At 60.1% G+C, this 15062-nt stretch overlaps 1 protein-coding gene across 1 annotated transcript in view; it reads left to right on the top strand.

Annotated features, from left to right (window-relative positions):
- CDH26 (cadherin 26) overlaps positions 1-7411 on the top strand; it is a 31861-nt gene extending 24450 nt beyond the window's left edge. Inside the window, exons 14-17 of the mRNA XM_054573534.1 lie at positions 602-826; positions 1334-1503; positions 5282-5356; positions 7250-7411. Of these exons, the coding sequence (XP_054429509.1) occupies positions 602-826; positions 1334-1503; positions 5282-5356; positions 7250-7411 (632 nt within the window). The remainder of the gene's footprint in view (positions 1-601; positions 827-1333; positions 1504-5281; positions 5357-7249) is intronic.
- The last annotated feature ends 7651 nt before the right edge of the window (positions 7412-15062 follow it).

Raw genomic sequence — 15062 nt, 5'->3', positions numbered from 1 at the left:
CTTTTGTAGTTGAGGTCACGGGTACCCTCCCAGACTCAGAGTGTGTAGGGAGGCACCGGACCCCACCCGAAAAGAGACCTGGCCTTGGCCCTGGCTTCTGGGGGCAGATCGCCAGCCCTTGGCGTGTCCTGCCTGAGCCGTGTGTTCACCTGGGGGTCTGGCGCCAATCAACAGGAACGGTGTGGGTGAGGGCGGGGCTTTGGGTCATGTGGGCGGGCAGCCAGGTTTTTGAGGCTGAGTCCCCACAGAGACTGGGGAGGCCAGGCTCGGGTGGGCTTCCGTGGTTGGCAGGGTCCCTGCGCACCACCCCTCGCTGATGCTGGGAGGTGGTGCTGTCCGGACTCTGAAGAGACCAGAGGCGCTGTGTTCGGTGCGTCTCTGGACTCTGCCCTCTCGTGCCTCTTCTATTGACTGGCTGGCCTGGGGAGCCCCTGAACTTGCAGCTGCTGTCAGAAGTGAGGGTGATCTTGGCGACGGTTCCCTCTAACTCTGCAGTTGGCCAACTTTCGTCCAGAGCCTTGGCACGTGCGTGGTGTTTGTAAATATCTGCTGCAGAGCCGAACACTGAGTTAATACATTCAAGATCGCCCTCTCCCTGCAGGTTGGTCGGTTGAACTTTTAATGCAGAAAAGCCTCGCCCGTGGGGATTACTTCGTGCCGCTTTTCATCAGAGACAGACAGGGTCTGTCCCAGAAGCAGACGGTCCACGTGCGGGTCTGTTCCTGCCCCGGCGGGTCCACGTGTGCGGCGGAGGCCCTGGGCGCAGGGCCGGAGCTCCACGTGGGCATCCCGGTCGCTCTCTGTGCGGTGCTCCTGGTTCTGGCAGGTCAGCGGGCTGCAGGGTGGCCCGGGCCGGGAGCCGGGGCAACGGAGCCCCCCAGGGTGGGAAGCAGACGCTGGCAGGGAGCAGCGGGGTGCCCAGAGAAAGGCCTGGGGGCTCAGCGAGTCGGGGCACGCTGTCTGGGTGGCAAGAGCTGCTTCTATTCTGTGAGCAGCAACCCGCGGCCATGAGAGCCGCGGGCAACTGCATCAGAGGGCGGCCCTGAGGCCGGGCGGCGTGTGCCGATGACCGTCAGGGCGCCGGGGCGTGGGGGAGGCGGACAGACAAACACGGCCTCACGTCCTGCTCAGGCGGCATGCGACAAGCGGGCCAACGAACAGTAAGCCGCCCCTGTACCACGGGCGTTGCTAGGCCCTGTAGCTACAGGGGTGACTGAGGGCCAGCCTGACCCTGCCACTCACGGCTGAGCTGCGAGCTGACGGACATGACCCCGGTGAAGGCTCTGATGCGGACGAACTTGTTCAGCTCACTCCCCGCCTTGTCTCGTCACAGTTGCTCTGTTTTTCTTGTGGCGGCGCGGCTTGGTGCCTGGAGCCAAGAGGCACAGATGCCCTGTCCCACGCGAGGAAGGCCAGCAGACGCTGATCACGTACAACGACGAGAGCAGAGCCACCTCGGCCCTGGCTGTGGAGGGCAGCCCCACGCTGCCGCCGCCGGCCCAGGTACGCGTGTCCCGCTCCCGCCCGCCTCGCACGACTCCGCCGGCGCTCACCCTCGCGCAGCCAAAGGGGGAAAGGCGTCCGAGTTACCTAAATGGGTTTATCGTTTAAGGCCAGCGGTTCTCACTGGGGCCAGCTCTGCCCACCACGGGACATCTGCCAATGTTGGGAGACGACTTTGATTGTCACAACCCGGCGGGGGCGGGGCGGGGAGAGAGGATGCTTTTGGTACCTAGTGGGTGGAGCCCAGCGATGCCGTGGAACGTCCCCGCGTGCCCAGGACTGCCCCCTGGCAGCGAGGGGGCGGCTCTGAGCGTCAGCAGCACCGAGGGTCTGAAACCCTGCTTAGGGGAAAGCTGGATTTCACCAGGTACAGTCTCTATAAACGGACAAGGGGCGGGACTCGCTAATTAAAGACGCCCCCACTGGCTTGGCTGCCTGGCCTGGGAGAGAATGAGGCCCAACCACTCCCCGCCCCTCACTGGCGGGGGCTGAGCAGGACCCGCTGGCCCTGCAGGGAGAAGACCCGGGCTCTGCATCGTATTAGCTTCATCCTATTGAGCATGTCACGTCACCCGCAGCCCCCGCTGGGTCGGGGATGAGAAGATCAAGCTCACAGGTGGGCTGGAAGAGGGCGAAGGCGCCCCAGGCCCCGCCGCGAGGCCCTCAGCCGGCACCTGCTGGTTTTTCACACCTGCTGCTTCTGACCCTACCTCCGGGGTGGCAGCCCGGGGTGCGGCCGGCCTGGCCCTGAGAGGGGAGCGCTGGCCTCGCGCTCTGCCTTCAGTGGGAAGTGAGGGCGGCTGATCCAACGAACGAAAGCCAAGGAAATGTCAGAAGGCGCCGCTTTCCGCTCACAGAGGATTCAGGGTACCACCTTCCTTTGTCTTAGACCTGTTACACCATGTGAGATGCTTCTGGGAAGAGATCCTCCCATGGACAGACGTTGGCTTTGTGCCGTAGGAACTAAGGGGGTACCTGGCGACACCGCTGGTGGCTGGGGAAGCTGGCGGTCCGCCAAGACTCCTTGATTCCTTGCCCCGCCTTCTCTTCCCTACTGGCGGGAGCACACAGGACGCAATGGCCTTGGGCCACGGCCACGCAGGCCTGCTCTCTGCCCTCCTAGGGCGGGGCTGCGCAGGCAGCGGGCACAGTCCAAACCAGCCAGGGAGCTGGGTCCCCCCACCCCAACGAGAGCAGCCCTGAACGGGTTTGTCTGTGTCATTTGAAGAAGGAAACAATCTTGACAACTAGAGGAGCTTTGCCTAACAGATAAACCGCCTTGCCTTGGGCAAGTCCCCCCTGCTCTGAAGCTCCTGCAACCGGGACCGTGGACGGGGCTCCCCGGTCAGGGAGTGCGGAGCTGAGGCTGCGGGGCTCGGAGGAGATGCTGGGGAAGCCGCCCCCTCAGCACGGGCTGCCAGCACAGCCGAGGTGGGGAAGGTCGTGGAGATGCCCCGGGGGCTGTTCTCGTGGGCAGGTGGCTTGGTGGCGTCCCCTGGAAAGAGGAAGCAGCTGCAGAAGCAGAGTGTGTGCAAGGGAAGCTTGGTCACTGCAGGGCTTAGGCCAGGCCAGTGGCAGGGAGTCCGGTGGCAAACGTCCCTGGCCAAGGACCAGCCGTCAGAGGGCCGAGAGCCCATGTCCTCTTCTAGTACCAAGATGTCCTTCCCTCTGTCTCTTACTCATAGCTCAGGACACACCCCATTACTGCCAAGGTATCTTACCCGAAGATATGTTTATCGATTTGAGAGAGAGAGAGAGAGAGAGATATTGATATGAGAGAAAAAAACGTCCGCGGCCTCCCATACATGCCCTGACCCGGATCGAACCCGCAGCCTTTTGGTGTATGGGACAATGCTCCAACCACCTGAGCCCTCCGGCCAGGCTGCCGAGGTATCTTTGCACACCCAGAGCAGGGCACACAGCAGACCTGGGTTTAAATTACAGAACTGTGGCTTAGACACATAATCTAAGTGATCCTCAACTTTCATGTATAAGGGGGGGGGACGACCAAAAAACCCTGGAATTTATTTATAAAAACTTGTGTATTTATTCTTACATATTTAATCTTCAGTCACCTTCAATGTACTCTCCATTCGATGAGATACACCTGTTGAGGCATTTGATCCGCTGCTCAAAACAGTTTTTGAACTCAACGGTTTTAATACTTTTTAGTGCTTCTGCCGTTTTTTTTGTTTCACCTCTTCCCCATCAGCGCCTTTCTCTTTGAGGACTTTTTTCATCCAAGAAAACAAAAAAAAAAGAGTCACTTCGGGTGAGATGGGGGGGTGAATAGGGAGGGTGGGGCACAGGGGTCATGCCATTTTTGGTCAAAAATTGCTAAACATTCAGTGCAATGTGGACAGGTGCACTGGTATATCACCCATTGTGAAATGGGCAAACTCAGTGAAAGAGTCTTAAAAACTTCACTGAAGCCAAACGCAGCCTCTCACAACAACGCCAGCTGGCCCACTGATACAGATGTGGTTATTGTTAAGAGTTGATATTGATGGTCGTGATCAAATACGACACCTTTTAGAACACCCACAAGTAAAAACGCTTTCCTGTGCCACTGAAGGGCACGGGAGATCATCTATTGTACCAGAGTAGGAGCTCGTGGCCTTGACGCTGGTCCAGTTCTCGCCCAGTGACTGCCCACCTCCTGCCAGAAGGAGCCCCGGCTTCCCGCTGCATCATGTTTTTATATCGTCTTTGTACAGATTCTAGAACGATTGCTTCCTAAAACATTTTATTCTGACATCATTTTAGACTCACAAGAAGTTGTAAACATAGCTCAGAGTTCCCGGGCACCCCTCCCCCAAGGGGAGCGTGTTCTATAACCCCAGTGCACTCTCAAAACCAGAGCATGGCCTTCGGGGAGCCACCGTTCATGCCGGTCTCGAATACAGACCTTCCTGCGACCACACTCGTGCGTCTAGCTATTATTTCAACAACAAAAAAGTGCTTTTCTGACAAAAGCTCAAAGAGGTCCTCAAGGGCCAAAGAGCCACAATTTTTATGATGGAAATCTTCCAAAAATGTTTAAGAGCTCTGTAATTCCATGATCCCTTCTCAGCCTGCGTTTGAGCAAAGAGAGGAACGCGCTGCCCCGCGCTGCACAGAGATGGCGCCGCACACCCTCCCTTGCAAGGACTGTGCATGGACAGGCGTGTTCCCCGGTCCGGGTGGGACCAGCGTTGCGGGCCGGAACCAGGTCAGTTGCACAGGCTCTGTGCTCTGGGGGGCCTGTGCTTGTTGGTTTAATGCCCCACCGTCCTCATCCTGGAATTCCCACTACTTGGGCGCTGGGCCCCACGTTCCCATTTTGCGCCGGGTCCTGCAAATGATGCCGCTGCTCCTGGGTCCCAGGGGTGGGTGGCCCTCGCTCACGGACGGTGAAGCCAGGCCCTGGAGCCTTTGCGGGCACCAGGCGGGGCTTGGAAGCCTCACTCCCACGCTCCAGCCCCGTAAAGCAACTGGCAGGCTTGCCCGTGGACCTCTCTCTGCTAGGGATCCCGACTCTGCTGTCCTTACGAGTTGTACAGCCTTGGTGCAGGAAGAAAAAGCAATCTGGTGGTAGCAGTTTCTGGCCGCGTGTTGGCAGGGTCTCCTCCTCTCTCTGTCACCACAAACAGGTGGCACGTGACCAAGCCGCCCTTCATCCCACTGTCCCTCGGGGAGAAGCTCTGCCCGGAGGCGGCCCCCCAGCAGAGGCCATTGCCATGGCAGCTTCAAGGGCGGCTCCCGCACGGTGTTAAGATTCTGCCCCTCTGCTTTGCAGGTGCGCCCAGCGACCGCGGTGCCCGGGCAGCCCCTGGAAGGGAGCGCGGGAGTGATAGCGGAGATCCTGCGGCAGGTAGGACCGCTTCCTCACCTGCCGAGGCGGGGCCCTGTCTCCTAAGTCACTGCCCCTGCCGCGGGGCTGCAGGAAGGGGACCACGGGGGCGCGGCTGACCCAGCAGCTCGGTGGCGGGAGGCCTGAGACCCGGTGCCAGCAGGGGCGGCCTCTGGGGGGAGCCTGCTGTGTCCTCACGTGGCAGAGAGAGGGCGGGCTCTTCGTAACCTGGGCGCTCACCCCAGCGGGAGGACCCCGCCCTCCCGACCTCGGCCCCTGATTGTCTCCCGAAGGCCCCACCTCCCTGCGCGGCTCCCTGGGGGCGGGGCTTCAGCGCAGCTGTTCCGAGTCGCGGTTCAGTCCAGGGCACGTGCTTCCACAGGGTCCCCATTCCGGGCCTGCTTCTGCGGAACACGACCTAAGGCGAGGGTGACTGGTGTCCTTTGGTGATATCACGAGCGCCGTGGGTTGGCTCAAGGGGGCTGTGGGGCGACCCATACGGTTGCTTCTTACAGCAACCGCGTGTCCTTGAGCGAGCCAGGAAGGCGCCCCGGGAGTTGGGCGCCCCTGCGGGTGGCTCCCGAGGACTGAGCGGGAGCGGAAGGTGTCGGGGGAGGGGCCCTGTGTCCTCCCCTCGCCCACCCCCGTCCCTTGGACCAGAGAAAGGTCACAGAAGCTGCCGGTGTGATTTCTGGCTCCCAGGGCCTGGCTCCCCATGTCGCAGGAAAGCTGGGCTCAAACCCGAGAAACTGTAACCGGGAGGAACTGTCAAGGCCCGCCGCCGCCCCGCCCCGCCCCGCGCTGCCGAGGCTTGCTCTGTTCCCCGGGCTCAGCCGCGAGCACCGCAGCGTATCGGCCGCTGTCCGAAGGGCTCACGGCTGTCACCTCACCCACCCGTTGCGTCCCTGCCCCTGCCGGGCTGGAGCAATCATTTTCTTCACCACAAAAGGAGGGGACCCCGGGACAGATGAACTAGGTGACTTATCCAAGGTCTCAGCCACCGAAAGTGGTACTGCTGGAGTCAGACACAGGCGGCTGGGCTCCGGGGTGCGGGCACACGCGGGGCTGGTGCAAAAGCCTCGGACCCAGGGCCCCGGCTCTGCAGAGCCTGCGGCAGCCGGTCGGACGCGAGGTCCCGGACCCCGCTTTGCGAAACCCGATGACCGCCCTCACTGCCCCCCACTGGCCATCAGAGCGGCTGGCAGACAGGGCTGCAGGCGGAACAGTGCCTGGTGGCTGCTGAGAAAAACCCACCGAGGCCGTGTCCGAGGGCGGAAGGCGCCCCGGACGCAGGCGGCCCAGGTCTCTGTGCCTGCAGAGTCGTGGCTGCTGGGGACGGGGCGCCCCATTAGGTCTGGTCGCTGGTGAGGGGCTCGCCACGGCCGCACAGAGAGGAGCCTCACCCTGCTCTGCCTGAGCGGAGCACAGCCTCGGGCCGGATACGTTGTGTTGGTTCCGGCACTGGACACGGGGTGTCCGAAGGCCGAGGGAGCACACACACCGGGCTGCGGGGAGGCGGGGTGGAGAGAGCAGAAGGGAGGCCCGGGGACGGCCACTCAGGAAGGGACAGCCGGTGTCAGGGCACGGGTGGTGGGGGACGCGCCCCCCACAATAAATCCATACGAGGGGGAGGCCCTACCTAGGGCCCGTGCCGTGCCGCCTGAGTCTGGGCAGAAACCACCAGACGCCACTCCCCCCCCCCCCCCGCCCCCAGAAATCAGCTGAAACGTGCGAAGACGCGCTCAGTCCCCTCTGGCTGCCCCTTCTGAGCCTGTAGAACCTTTTGTGACAGCCGGGGACAGAGGGGCGGCCTGTCGTCCGGTGCACTGCGGTGCCCCTTGATGGGACGTGAAGAAGGTGCCCCACACGTGGGCGAACCGGCCCTCACCTCCTCTTCCCCTGGCTTCTCTGCAGAGGCTCTGCGGCCTGGGCGCACCGGCGGAGGCGTCTGGCTCCCTGCCCCACGTCTACGCGGAGGAGGGGGAGTGCGAGAGGGCGGAGACGCTGAGCTCCCTCGCCGTCTCTGAGCAGGCTCTGCCGCCGGGGCTGCTGGACTGGCTCGGCGCCGAGGCCTGAAGGCGTGTGCTCCCACGGATGGGATCGCGTGTTTGCTCCTAAACCACGGACAGCACAGAGCGCTGGGACCGTTCCCCCTCCCTCCCCTCCCTTCCTCCCAGTCTTAGGAGCAGCACAAGCTGTGAGTGTAGATTAGCTGCTTTGATAGTCTCAGGCCAGACATCTCGAACCAGAACTAAACAGCAGGTTATGCTTTTTGAAAAAATTTGATCCGCCAGTCGGGTTTTCCAGAGAAACTTGAGTTCTGTAATTCTTGCTTCCACGAGCAGCCCAGCTCAGAGGGTCAATGAAATGTCACCGGTAGGTTACCCAGCGATTCAGCACCAACGGGCCATACTGGGGGCGGGGGACAAAGATGCTGTAGCGGTTGTTTGTGTTTCTGTAATTGTGATTCTGTTTCAGTTTAAGAGGTGGAAAGGAAAATGTTTTCTCGGAGATTTGTGGTCGGTGTTTTTAGTGATTAAAAAGAATAAATAGTGAGCCCTGGCTGGTGTGGCTCAGTTGGTTGGCGCATCGTCCCGTAAGTAAAGGACTGCAGGTTCATTCCCTGACGGGGGCGCGTAGCCAGGCTGCAGGTTCATTCCCGGGTCGGGGCCCGTATGGGGGGCAAACGGTCGGTGTTTCTCTCCTCATCTCTGTCTCTTCTCTCCCTCTTCTTTTCTCTCTGAAACCAATGGGGGGAAAAATCCTTGAGAGAGGATAAAGGAAAAAGAAACAGAAAAGAATACACAGTGATCCTTTCTACTTTTTGAGGTGATAAATATGTTATGAGAAAAATGATTATGCCTAAAACTGTATACGTAGTACATACTTTAAAAATGAACAGACATGATTTAACTCGTATGGTATTGCAGATGTAAAAGAATTTAGTAGCCTTTTATGAATAAATTCCAATTAGATTCTGTCTTTAAACAAAACCACAAGCTTTCATTGGTTTTTTCACTTGTGTGCTTACTGCTAGTGCAAGTGCGGTGGAGGGGAAAGGGCGGTTCTCTTAAAAAGATTAAAGATTTTGAACAGTAGTCGGACCCCCACCCTGCATGTAGTTTTCCGGTCTGAGCGGTAGACGGAGGCCAGCTCAGCGTGGGTTTAAACACTCTTGGGCCCTTTCAGCCTCTGACGTGGCTCAGCCAGTTCACGGTCGCACCTGAAGCCTTTCCGTGGTTCACGAGCCTCATCTTTTCGGAGGACCCCGTGGCGCCCTGGGCTAACCAGTGGGGTATCGCGTTGCACTGACTCAGCTGAGTTGGGGCTCAACCCCCTTTCCTTGCAGAGGAGCGGAGGAAATATTTGCTGTAACGCCCACGCTGTGGGCATCTGAGAGGGGACCGCGCCTCCCGAGCCAGCCTGTGGCCGCAGAACAGCTGAGCCCACAACGTGGGGCGTTTCGCGCAGTCTAGGACGTCTTCTGGGTGATTCACGGAAACAGTCTTTTTTTTTAAGAGTAGTTTTGAGTCTGCTGGGTTGGCAGGGACCTTCCTGGGCCTGGGGCAAGGGACAGACAATGGTGGCGATGGGCGGATCTGTGCCCCCGCACCCCCGCCTCTGTCTGTTTTGTGAATAAAGTTTAATCGGCCCCCAGCCACGCCCTTGTGTTGTTTCTGTTCCACCTCAGAAGGCTCTGCGCTGTCCCAGCGAGCTGTGTGGTCACAACCGGGAACCTACGCTCTCATAAAGCCAAATGGATTTACTTTTTGGCTCTTTGTGGGGAAAAGGGTGCTGCCCCTCGTTTCAGGCACCCTTTTCAGAAACTCCACACCGTACCCAACGGGATGACGTAGCCACAGCCTGTGTCACTGCTGATCCCCGGCCGCGCAGCTGTGGGAGGGTCTTCAGTGAACACGCTGTGGCGGGGTGCTTGCTCCACACGCCCCACCCGCGCTCTGCCACCCTGGCCGCTGTGCGTGTCCGGGGATCCCTGCGACGGTGAGACTCCAAAGCAATAAAATATTCACACAAAGTCAACAGGGCCCGATTTAACAATTAACAACAAGATCAAAACACTGCACTTTGTAGACACCGAATTAGACTTTTGTTAATTTGGATTTTGTTGTGGCTGATGTGGGTGTTGGAGCCTGGCCATTGGCACAGGCCTCGGGGCACAGTGGTGTCCTGGGGATAAGATGGGCCAGTCGGCATGAGTCTGAAGCTCTCCTGGCCTGGGAGAGTCAGCCTTGCCTTCGGATGCCAGTCTGTGTTCACTTTGCCACCTCTCCCCACTGATAATGGCCCTGAATGTCATAGATGTGGCTGGTTCCCCCCTGCAAGGTCACTCCCGGGTCTCTCTGTCTGTGTACCACGTTCCTATGGGAACCGTGGTGGCCCGAGGGTCTGGCAGACGGCTTAGCCTCCAGGGCAGCTCCTCAGGAATTGAATGAACTATGTCCTGTTATGGCCACGAGATGGGCCAGGCAGCCGAAACTGTAGATCTTTTCAAGGGAAACGTGATCGTATGAAGAACATTGGTCTCCGAATTACCTAGCGGTCCGAAGATGCGTGCCGTCCCGAAAGTTAAATATCTATTTTGCGTTTCATCAATTTTGGTTTTCCATGTGCTTGCACAATCGCACTGGCTTTGTGGAGCTGTTCAGCGGAGACGCTGGTTCTGCTTCCTTTGGTCGTTTGCCGGACGCAGAAGCCATGGACACAGCAAACGTGGAAGTGGAAGTGAAGCCGGAAACCTTGGCCTACGTCCTTCGGGCAGGAGCCCTGGGCTGCCTCGCAACAGTCCCCCCAGAGAACGTGGACAGCAGACCATGAACCTCGTCTAGCCATTGTCGTCAGTGAAACACGCTTCTCAGAGACTGAATTCGGGGGCTATAAAAACAGGAAAGACACAGTCCTTTAACTTTTCCAGCACAAGGACGCTGGTGCTGAAATCCGACACAAATAGGTTGTAAATTGTCTCCGTACCTGTTACCTCTCCTTCCTCAACAGAAGAACACTGAATTGTCAGCCCCCCAGAATGTGAGTGACATTTCCCATCCTCCCTTCGCCATGTGACTAAGTTCTGGCCAATGGAGGGCAACTCCCAGGAAGTATCCTTGAAGGGTGGAGTTGTGTCAGTCTCTCCCCAGCTTCTAGATCTGCTGGATGGAATGAGGATGTGATGGCTGGAGCTGCCGCAGCCATTCTGGCCATTAGTGCAACAACAGGACAGAAAGGCTGCAGGGCTCTGATGCCAGGGAGCCCCATTGGACCACGTCCTGACCACCCAACTCTAGTCTTCAAATGAAGGAGAGCTGCCATATTTTGCCGTGTATAATGTGCATGTTTTTGCCCACATTTTTGAGGGAAAAACAAGGATGCGCACTATATATACATGAGTATAATGATTCACACCATGGGTATAGTAATTCCGTGAATAATGCGTACAAAACCGTGGGTGCGCGTTATACATAGCAAATACGTTACCTATGTCTCATTCAAGCCACTGCTATTTTGGATATTCTGTCACTTGTGGCCAAATCTAACCTTAACTGATATAAAATATAGGACCCAGAGAAACAAGCTTCAAGTAGTTGAACTGAAACACGGCATGGGCTTAATGGATGTGGTCAAATATTGTGGGCCAGAGGACCGGTGACCCCTTTCACGCAGAAACACAGCCTTCGATAACAAGGGTCCCCTGTTGTTTTTGTTGAAAGGCACCTCGTGCTCTGAACAGGGATTGAGGCAGAAGACGTTTTTAACATAGCAATGCATTACTGCTTCTCGCTGCTTTTAGCAGAGCCCTGGGAGAGAGAGGGGGGCTCCGGCCGGTGGCAGCCAGCGCCGGAGCCCAGTGACAGGGATGCAGCTGTGCTAATGGACGCCCTCCGCCTGTGGCCTGCCGTCCCGTGGCCGGGAGCTCGGTCATTTGGAACCTTGCGGAGCTGAGAAACGCAGTTGCTGCTGTCTCTCGAACGTCAGTCCTTGGACTGGTTTTGTGCAAAGCACAGCAACTTTGCAGAAAGTAAAACCAGCGGCCCAGCCTAGCGATGTGCGGGCCTTGTGGCCGAGCCGTTGTGAGGGGTTGCCTTCCTGCCCAAGGCCTGGCATAGATGTGGGGGGTGGGCGGGCGCCGCCCTGTGAGCTCGGACCGGGGGTGCCGGCTGAGCTCGGAGGCCAGGCTCTTCAGGCTGCTGAGCCGGGTCTTGACAGACAGAATGACTGAACACAAGCAGGTCGGAAGTCTTTACATTTTGGAAAGACTTGTTCTGCCCAAGAAACCACAGCCTGAGAAAGCCTGGGATTGTCCAGCCCCAACGCCATCCCTGGAGACACCAACTGGGAAGACAAGCGACGTGAAACCGCGCAGCCCAGGCAGGGCCCGGCTGCCGATCCCCACGTCCGACCAGCACGTGGGGAGGAGACGGAGGGCGCAAGGCGGGGCCGCGGACGGCCGCGCTGCCCACGGCGTCCTCACGGGTCCTGCCGGCGTGCTCCCGTGGGCGGCCCCAGGTCACGCGCGTGTGCGAGCGGGAGTAGTTGTGGCAAGTGTGCTGTCCTCACCCACCTACCTCAGCGTGGGGGCCCTGGAACCCGGGAGCTTATTATTCAGTGTAGGCTGTCGGGCCCTGAGGCGGTGCCAGGTTACAGTTTGCCTCAGCAAACGGGGGTCTCGGGGACACCTTTAGAAGTCTGCCACCCACAGGGAGACGAGCAACAGACATGGTCAGGCGGGGTGAGGAGGGAGCTCCTCCGTGGGACTTGCCTGCAGGCTCCGTGTCAGAGGGGACCCTCTCCCGGGCCACGTGCGTGCTCGCGGCCCCGGGCCTGGCTCTGGGCTCTGCTCATGCCAGGTCGCGTGGAGACTTCCCGCCACCATCTCGGTGAGCTCTGCGGGTTCGTTTTGCTGATTCCGCCTGCTCCAGCTGCACTCGGGACTGAGGGCGAGAACCCCTGTGTATCTTTATTCTGTTTTCAGCCCCCCTCCGAGCGGTGGCTTAAGGGTGCGAATTAAAGGGGAGCGACAGCTCAGGGTCAGCACACCCAGGAGGGCGGGGCGGGCGGGGCGCTGAGAGCTGGTGATTCCGAAATACGCAGCACCCCCCACCCCGCCTCCCCGGCTCAGGCCCGCTTCCTCAGCCCACGGGAGAGCGCCAGTTCTTAAAATGCAGGCTGTGAGCTTCTTGGCACCTGGGCGGAACTGCAGAATGGGTCTGAGCGGGTCCACGCGGGCTCCCTACCCCCGGCACGGTGGCGTTCTGGGCTGAGTCCCTCTCCACGGTGGGGTCCCTCCTGCGCCCCATGGGATGTCCAGCAGCATCCCTGGCCCCCACCCACCTATGCCAGGAGCACCCTGCTCCCTGTTGTAACAACCAGATGCGTCTCCAGATGTTGCTCAGAGTCCCCTGGGGCATATCGCCCTGGGTGACTCCGCTGGCCTGCAGGATGAGCCTTTAACATGCAGCCTCCCGGAGCCTCAGCGGACACCGACTTGCAGTTCACGAAACCGGACAGGTCAGGAAGAGAGAGCTTTGTGCTCTGGAGGGAAGGGTATGAGGAAATCCACGCAGAGTCTCAATCAGCTGGGGCCCCTCCCGTGAGGTCCCTGCTTAGAGCCCTGGAGCCGTGGCCACCTTGGAGCTGTGGCCTCGGACAGTGGCTAAAAATACCTTGGTCGTGGGCCCAGGGCTTCCATGCAGGGAACTGCCTTCCGGAGGCAGCCCGGGGCCCGCCAGCGGGAATGTGTGTGCTGGGCCGGCTTCCCAGCCGCAAAGGTCGCTGGCCGGGACACCTGGGGACCCGCGCTTCGGCCAGGACATGAGCATGAGGTGCAAGCGCAGTGCCACTTTCAGCCGGTCCTGGGTAAGGGGGCAACGGCACCCCCCGAATAGGAGGGCAGGGCCGGGACCCCAGGAGCGTCCGTCCAAAATGCCCCCGCAGCCGCGTCTCTGGGCCACCTCCGTTCTCAATCGCTGCAGGGTCACAAGTCGAGCTCACCATATACTTTCCTGTCCCTGCTCCTGGGAAGGGACAGATGTGAGCAGGAAATGCATCACTGTCTTTGGGGGGTGCGGGGCTGGGGGCTGAAATTTTGCCCAACTCTTCCTTCTTGCCCGCCTGGCTCGGGGGGCTGCTTAATGTCAAAGCAACAACAAGGAGGGCGCTGAGCCCCGCGGACTCACGCAGACGTGCAGGCCTGTGTGTAACTGATCTACATGCCCACGTCCTGTCTCCGCACATGGGCAGGCGGGGCTGGGGCAGGGCTGGGTCCAGCAGCCCCTTCGTGTTGTTACTCGCGGCGGCTACTCTTCCTGAGCCTGCGGCCTGCCGGGCACTGTCGGGTATAATCCCGGCTGGAGTGCCAGGCAGGACCGTGGCTGCCCTGTGCCACCCCCCGGGGCCCGGAAGCTCGGGGGCAGAGCGGGCTGCTGCTGCTCCCGCGGCTCCTCGGACGCCTGCAGACCTGCCTGGGCTGGGGCCTCTGTGAGCAGAGTGATCTCACGGCCCCGGCTCTCTGGGCCGCGCTTCCAAGGCCAGGTCACGGCCCTGGGATTGGTTATTTTCAGGGCAGGATTTGGTCAGGCCCCTGAGGCCGAAATAGAAGCTGCACTTGTGATCCTTGTGGGACGTTATCCAGACCTCCCGGTGCCTTTTGTCCCAGATCGGAAGCCTCTGACCCCTCGGCTCGGGCAGTGGTTCTCAAAGTGGGGCACCCTGGTCCCGCCGCAGCAGCAGCGGCGGCGGCCTCGGCCGGGAACGGGCTCACTGCACATTCTGAGGCCCCGCCCCTCATCTGCAGAACCTGCAGCTGTGGGGCGGTGCCCGACGAGCCCTCCTGGGGGTTCTGATGCTCAGGAAGGCCAAGAACCACAGCCCGGAGCGGCCACGGGGTCCCCCCACTTCCTTGGCCGGCACCCCTGAGCACGCTGCCCCGTGAGTGACGCTGGAGGTGAGCGTGAGTCTGACCGGCGGCCGGCAGGGAGGCAGCAGCCCAGGCCAGGGCCCGGCAGGGCAGGCAGGAGCCAGCGGGCGCGCGAGCGCGGTGCTTCCCTGGGCCTTCCCTGGGCCCGGGCGGCCAGGGAGCGGCTGACGGCATCCACAGCATCCCGGCTTCCCCTGGCCTTGCCGCCTTCAGAGCATGGGGGGCTCAACCACGCCCCGGGCGAGGGAAGAAGTGAGATGTGTCTGCCAGCGGGGCCTGTCCCGAAACCGGCACGTTCTTCTCCCTCGGAACCAAAACAGTTTGCTCTCAAGCAAATGAACGGAGAGGGTGGCAGCCGGGACCCAGGGGCAGGGTGTGGTGTTGGCCCTGCTGCGGATTCAGGACAGGACCCTCGTGAGGGGTGGCCGACTCATGGCCCACGCTGCTGGAAGCCTGCGTCTGTCCCGGGGGCCCCAGGGTGGCTGTGTCGGGGCTCTGCGGGGCGTAAGGGGAGCCCCAAAGCAGGGCACTCTCCCGCGCCCAGGCTCCTGTCTTCCCAACATGTCGAATGCTCGGCGTTCTGAGAGCCGGGCTCCAGGCTGGCCCCCGCTTTGGGCTCATTTTCCTCTGCGAAGACAGATAGTCGAAGAGATGCGCGTTTCAGCTCGAGATGAAACGCCCGGCGGTGCACGATCTGCATTCGTTTGCCGAGCGGCCGGCCCAATAAATCATTCCTTTGCAGAGATGCCATTGGCTAATAATTCAAGGCTGCTAATCTTCAATCAACCACGATTAAAG

This window comes from Pteronotus mesoamericanus, unplaced genomic scaffold (genome assembly GCF_021234165.1).
Source record: "Pteronotus mesoamericanus isolate MK-2021 breed Mesoamerican mustached bat unplaced genomic scaffold, CSHL_Meso_final contig_25, whole genome shotgun sequence".
Taxonomy (NCBI): domain Eukaryota; kingdom Metazoa; phylum Chordata; class Mammalia; order Chiroptera; family Mormoopidae; genus Pteronotus; species Pteronotus mesoamericanus.
Note: the sequence above shows the minus strand (reverse complement) of the source record. Positions and strands in the feature narration are given on the sequence as shown.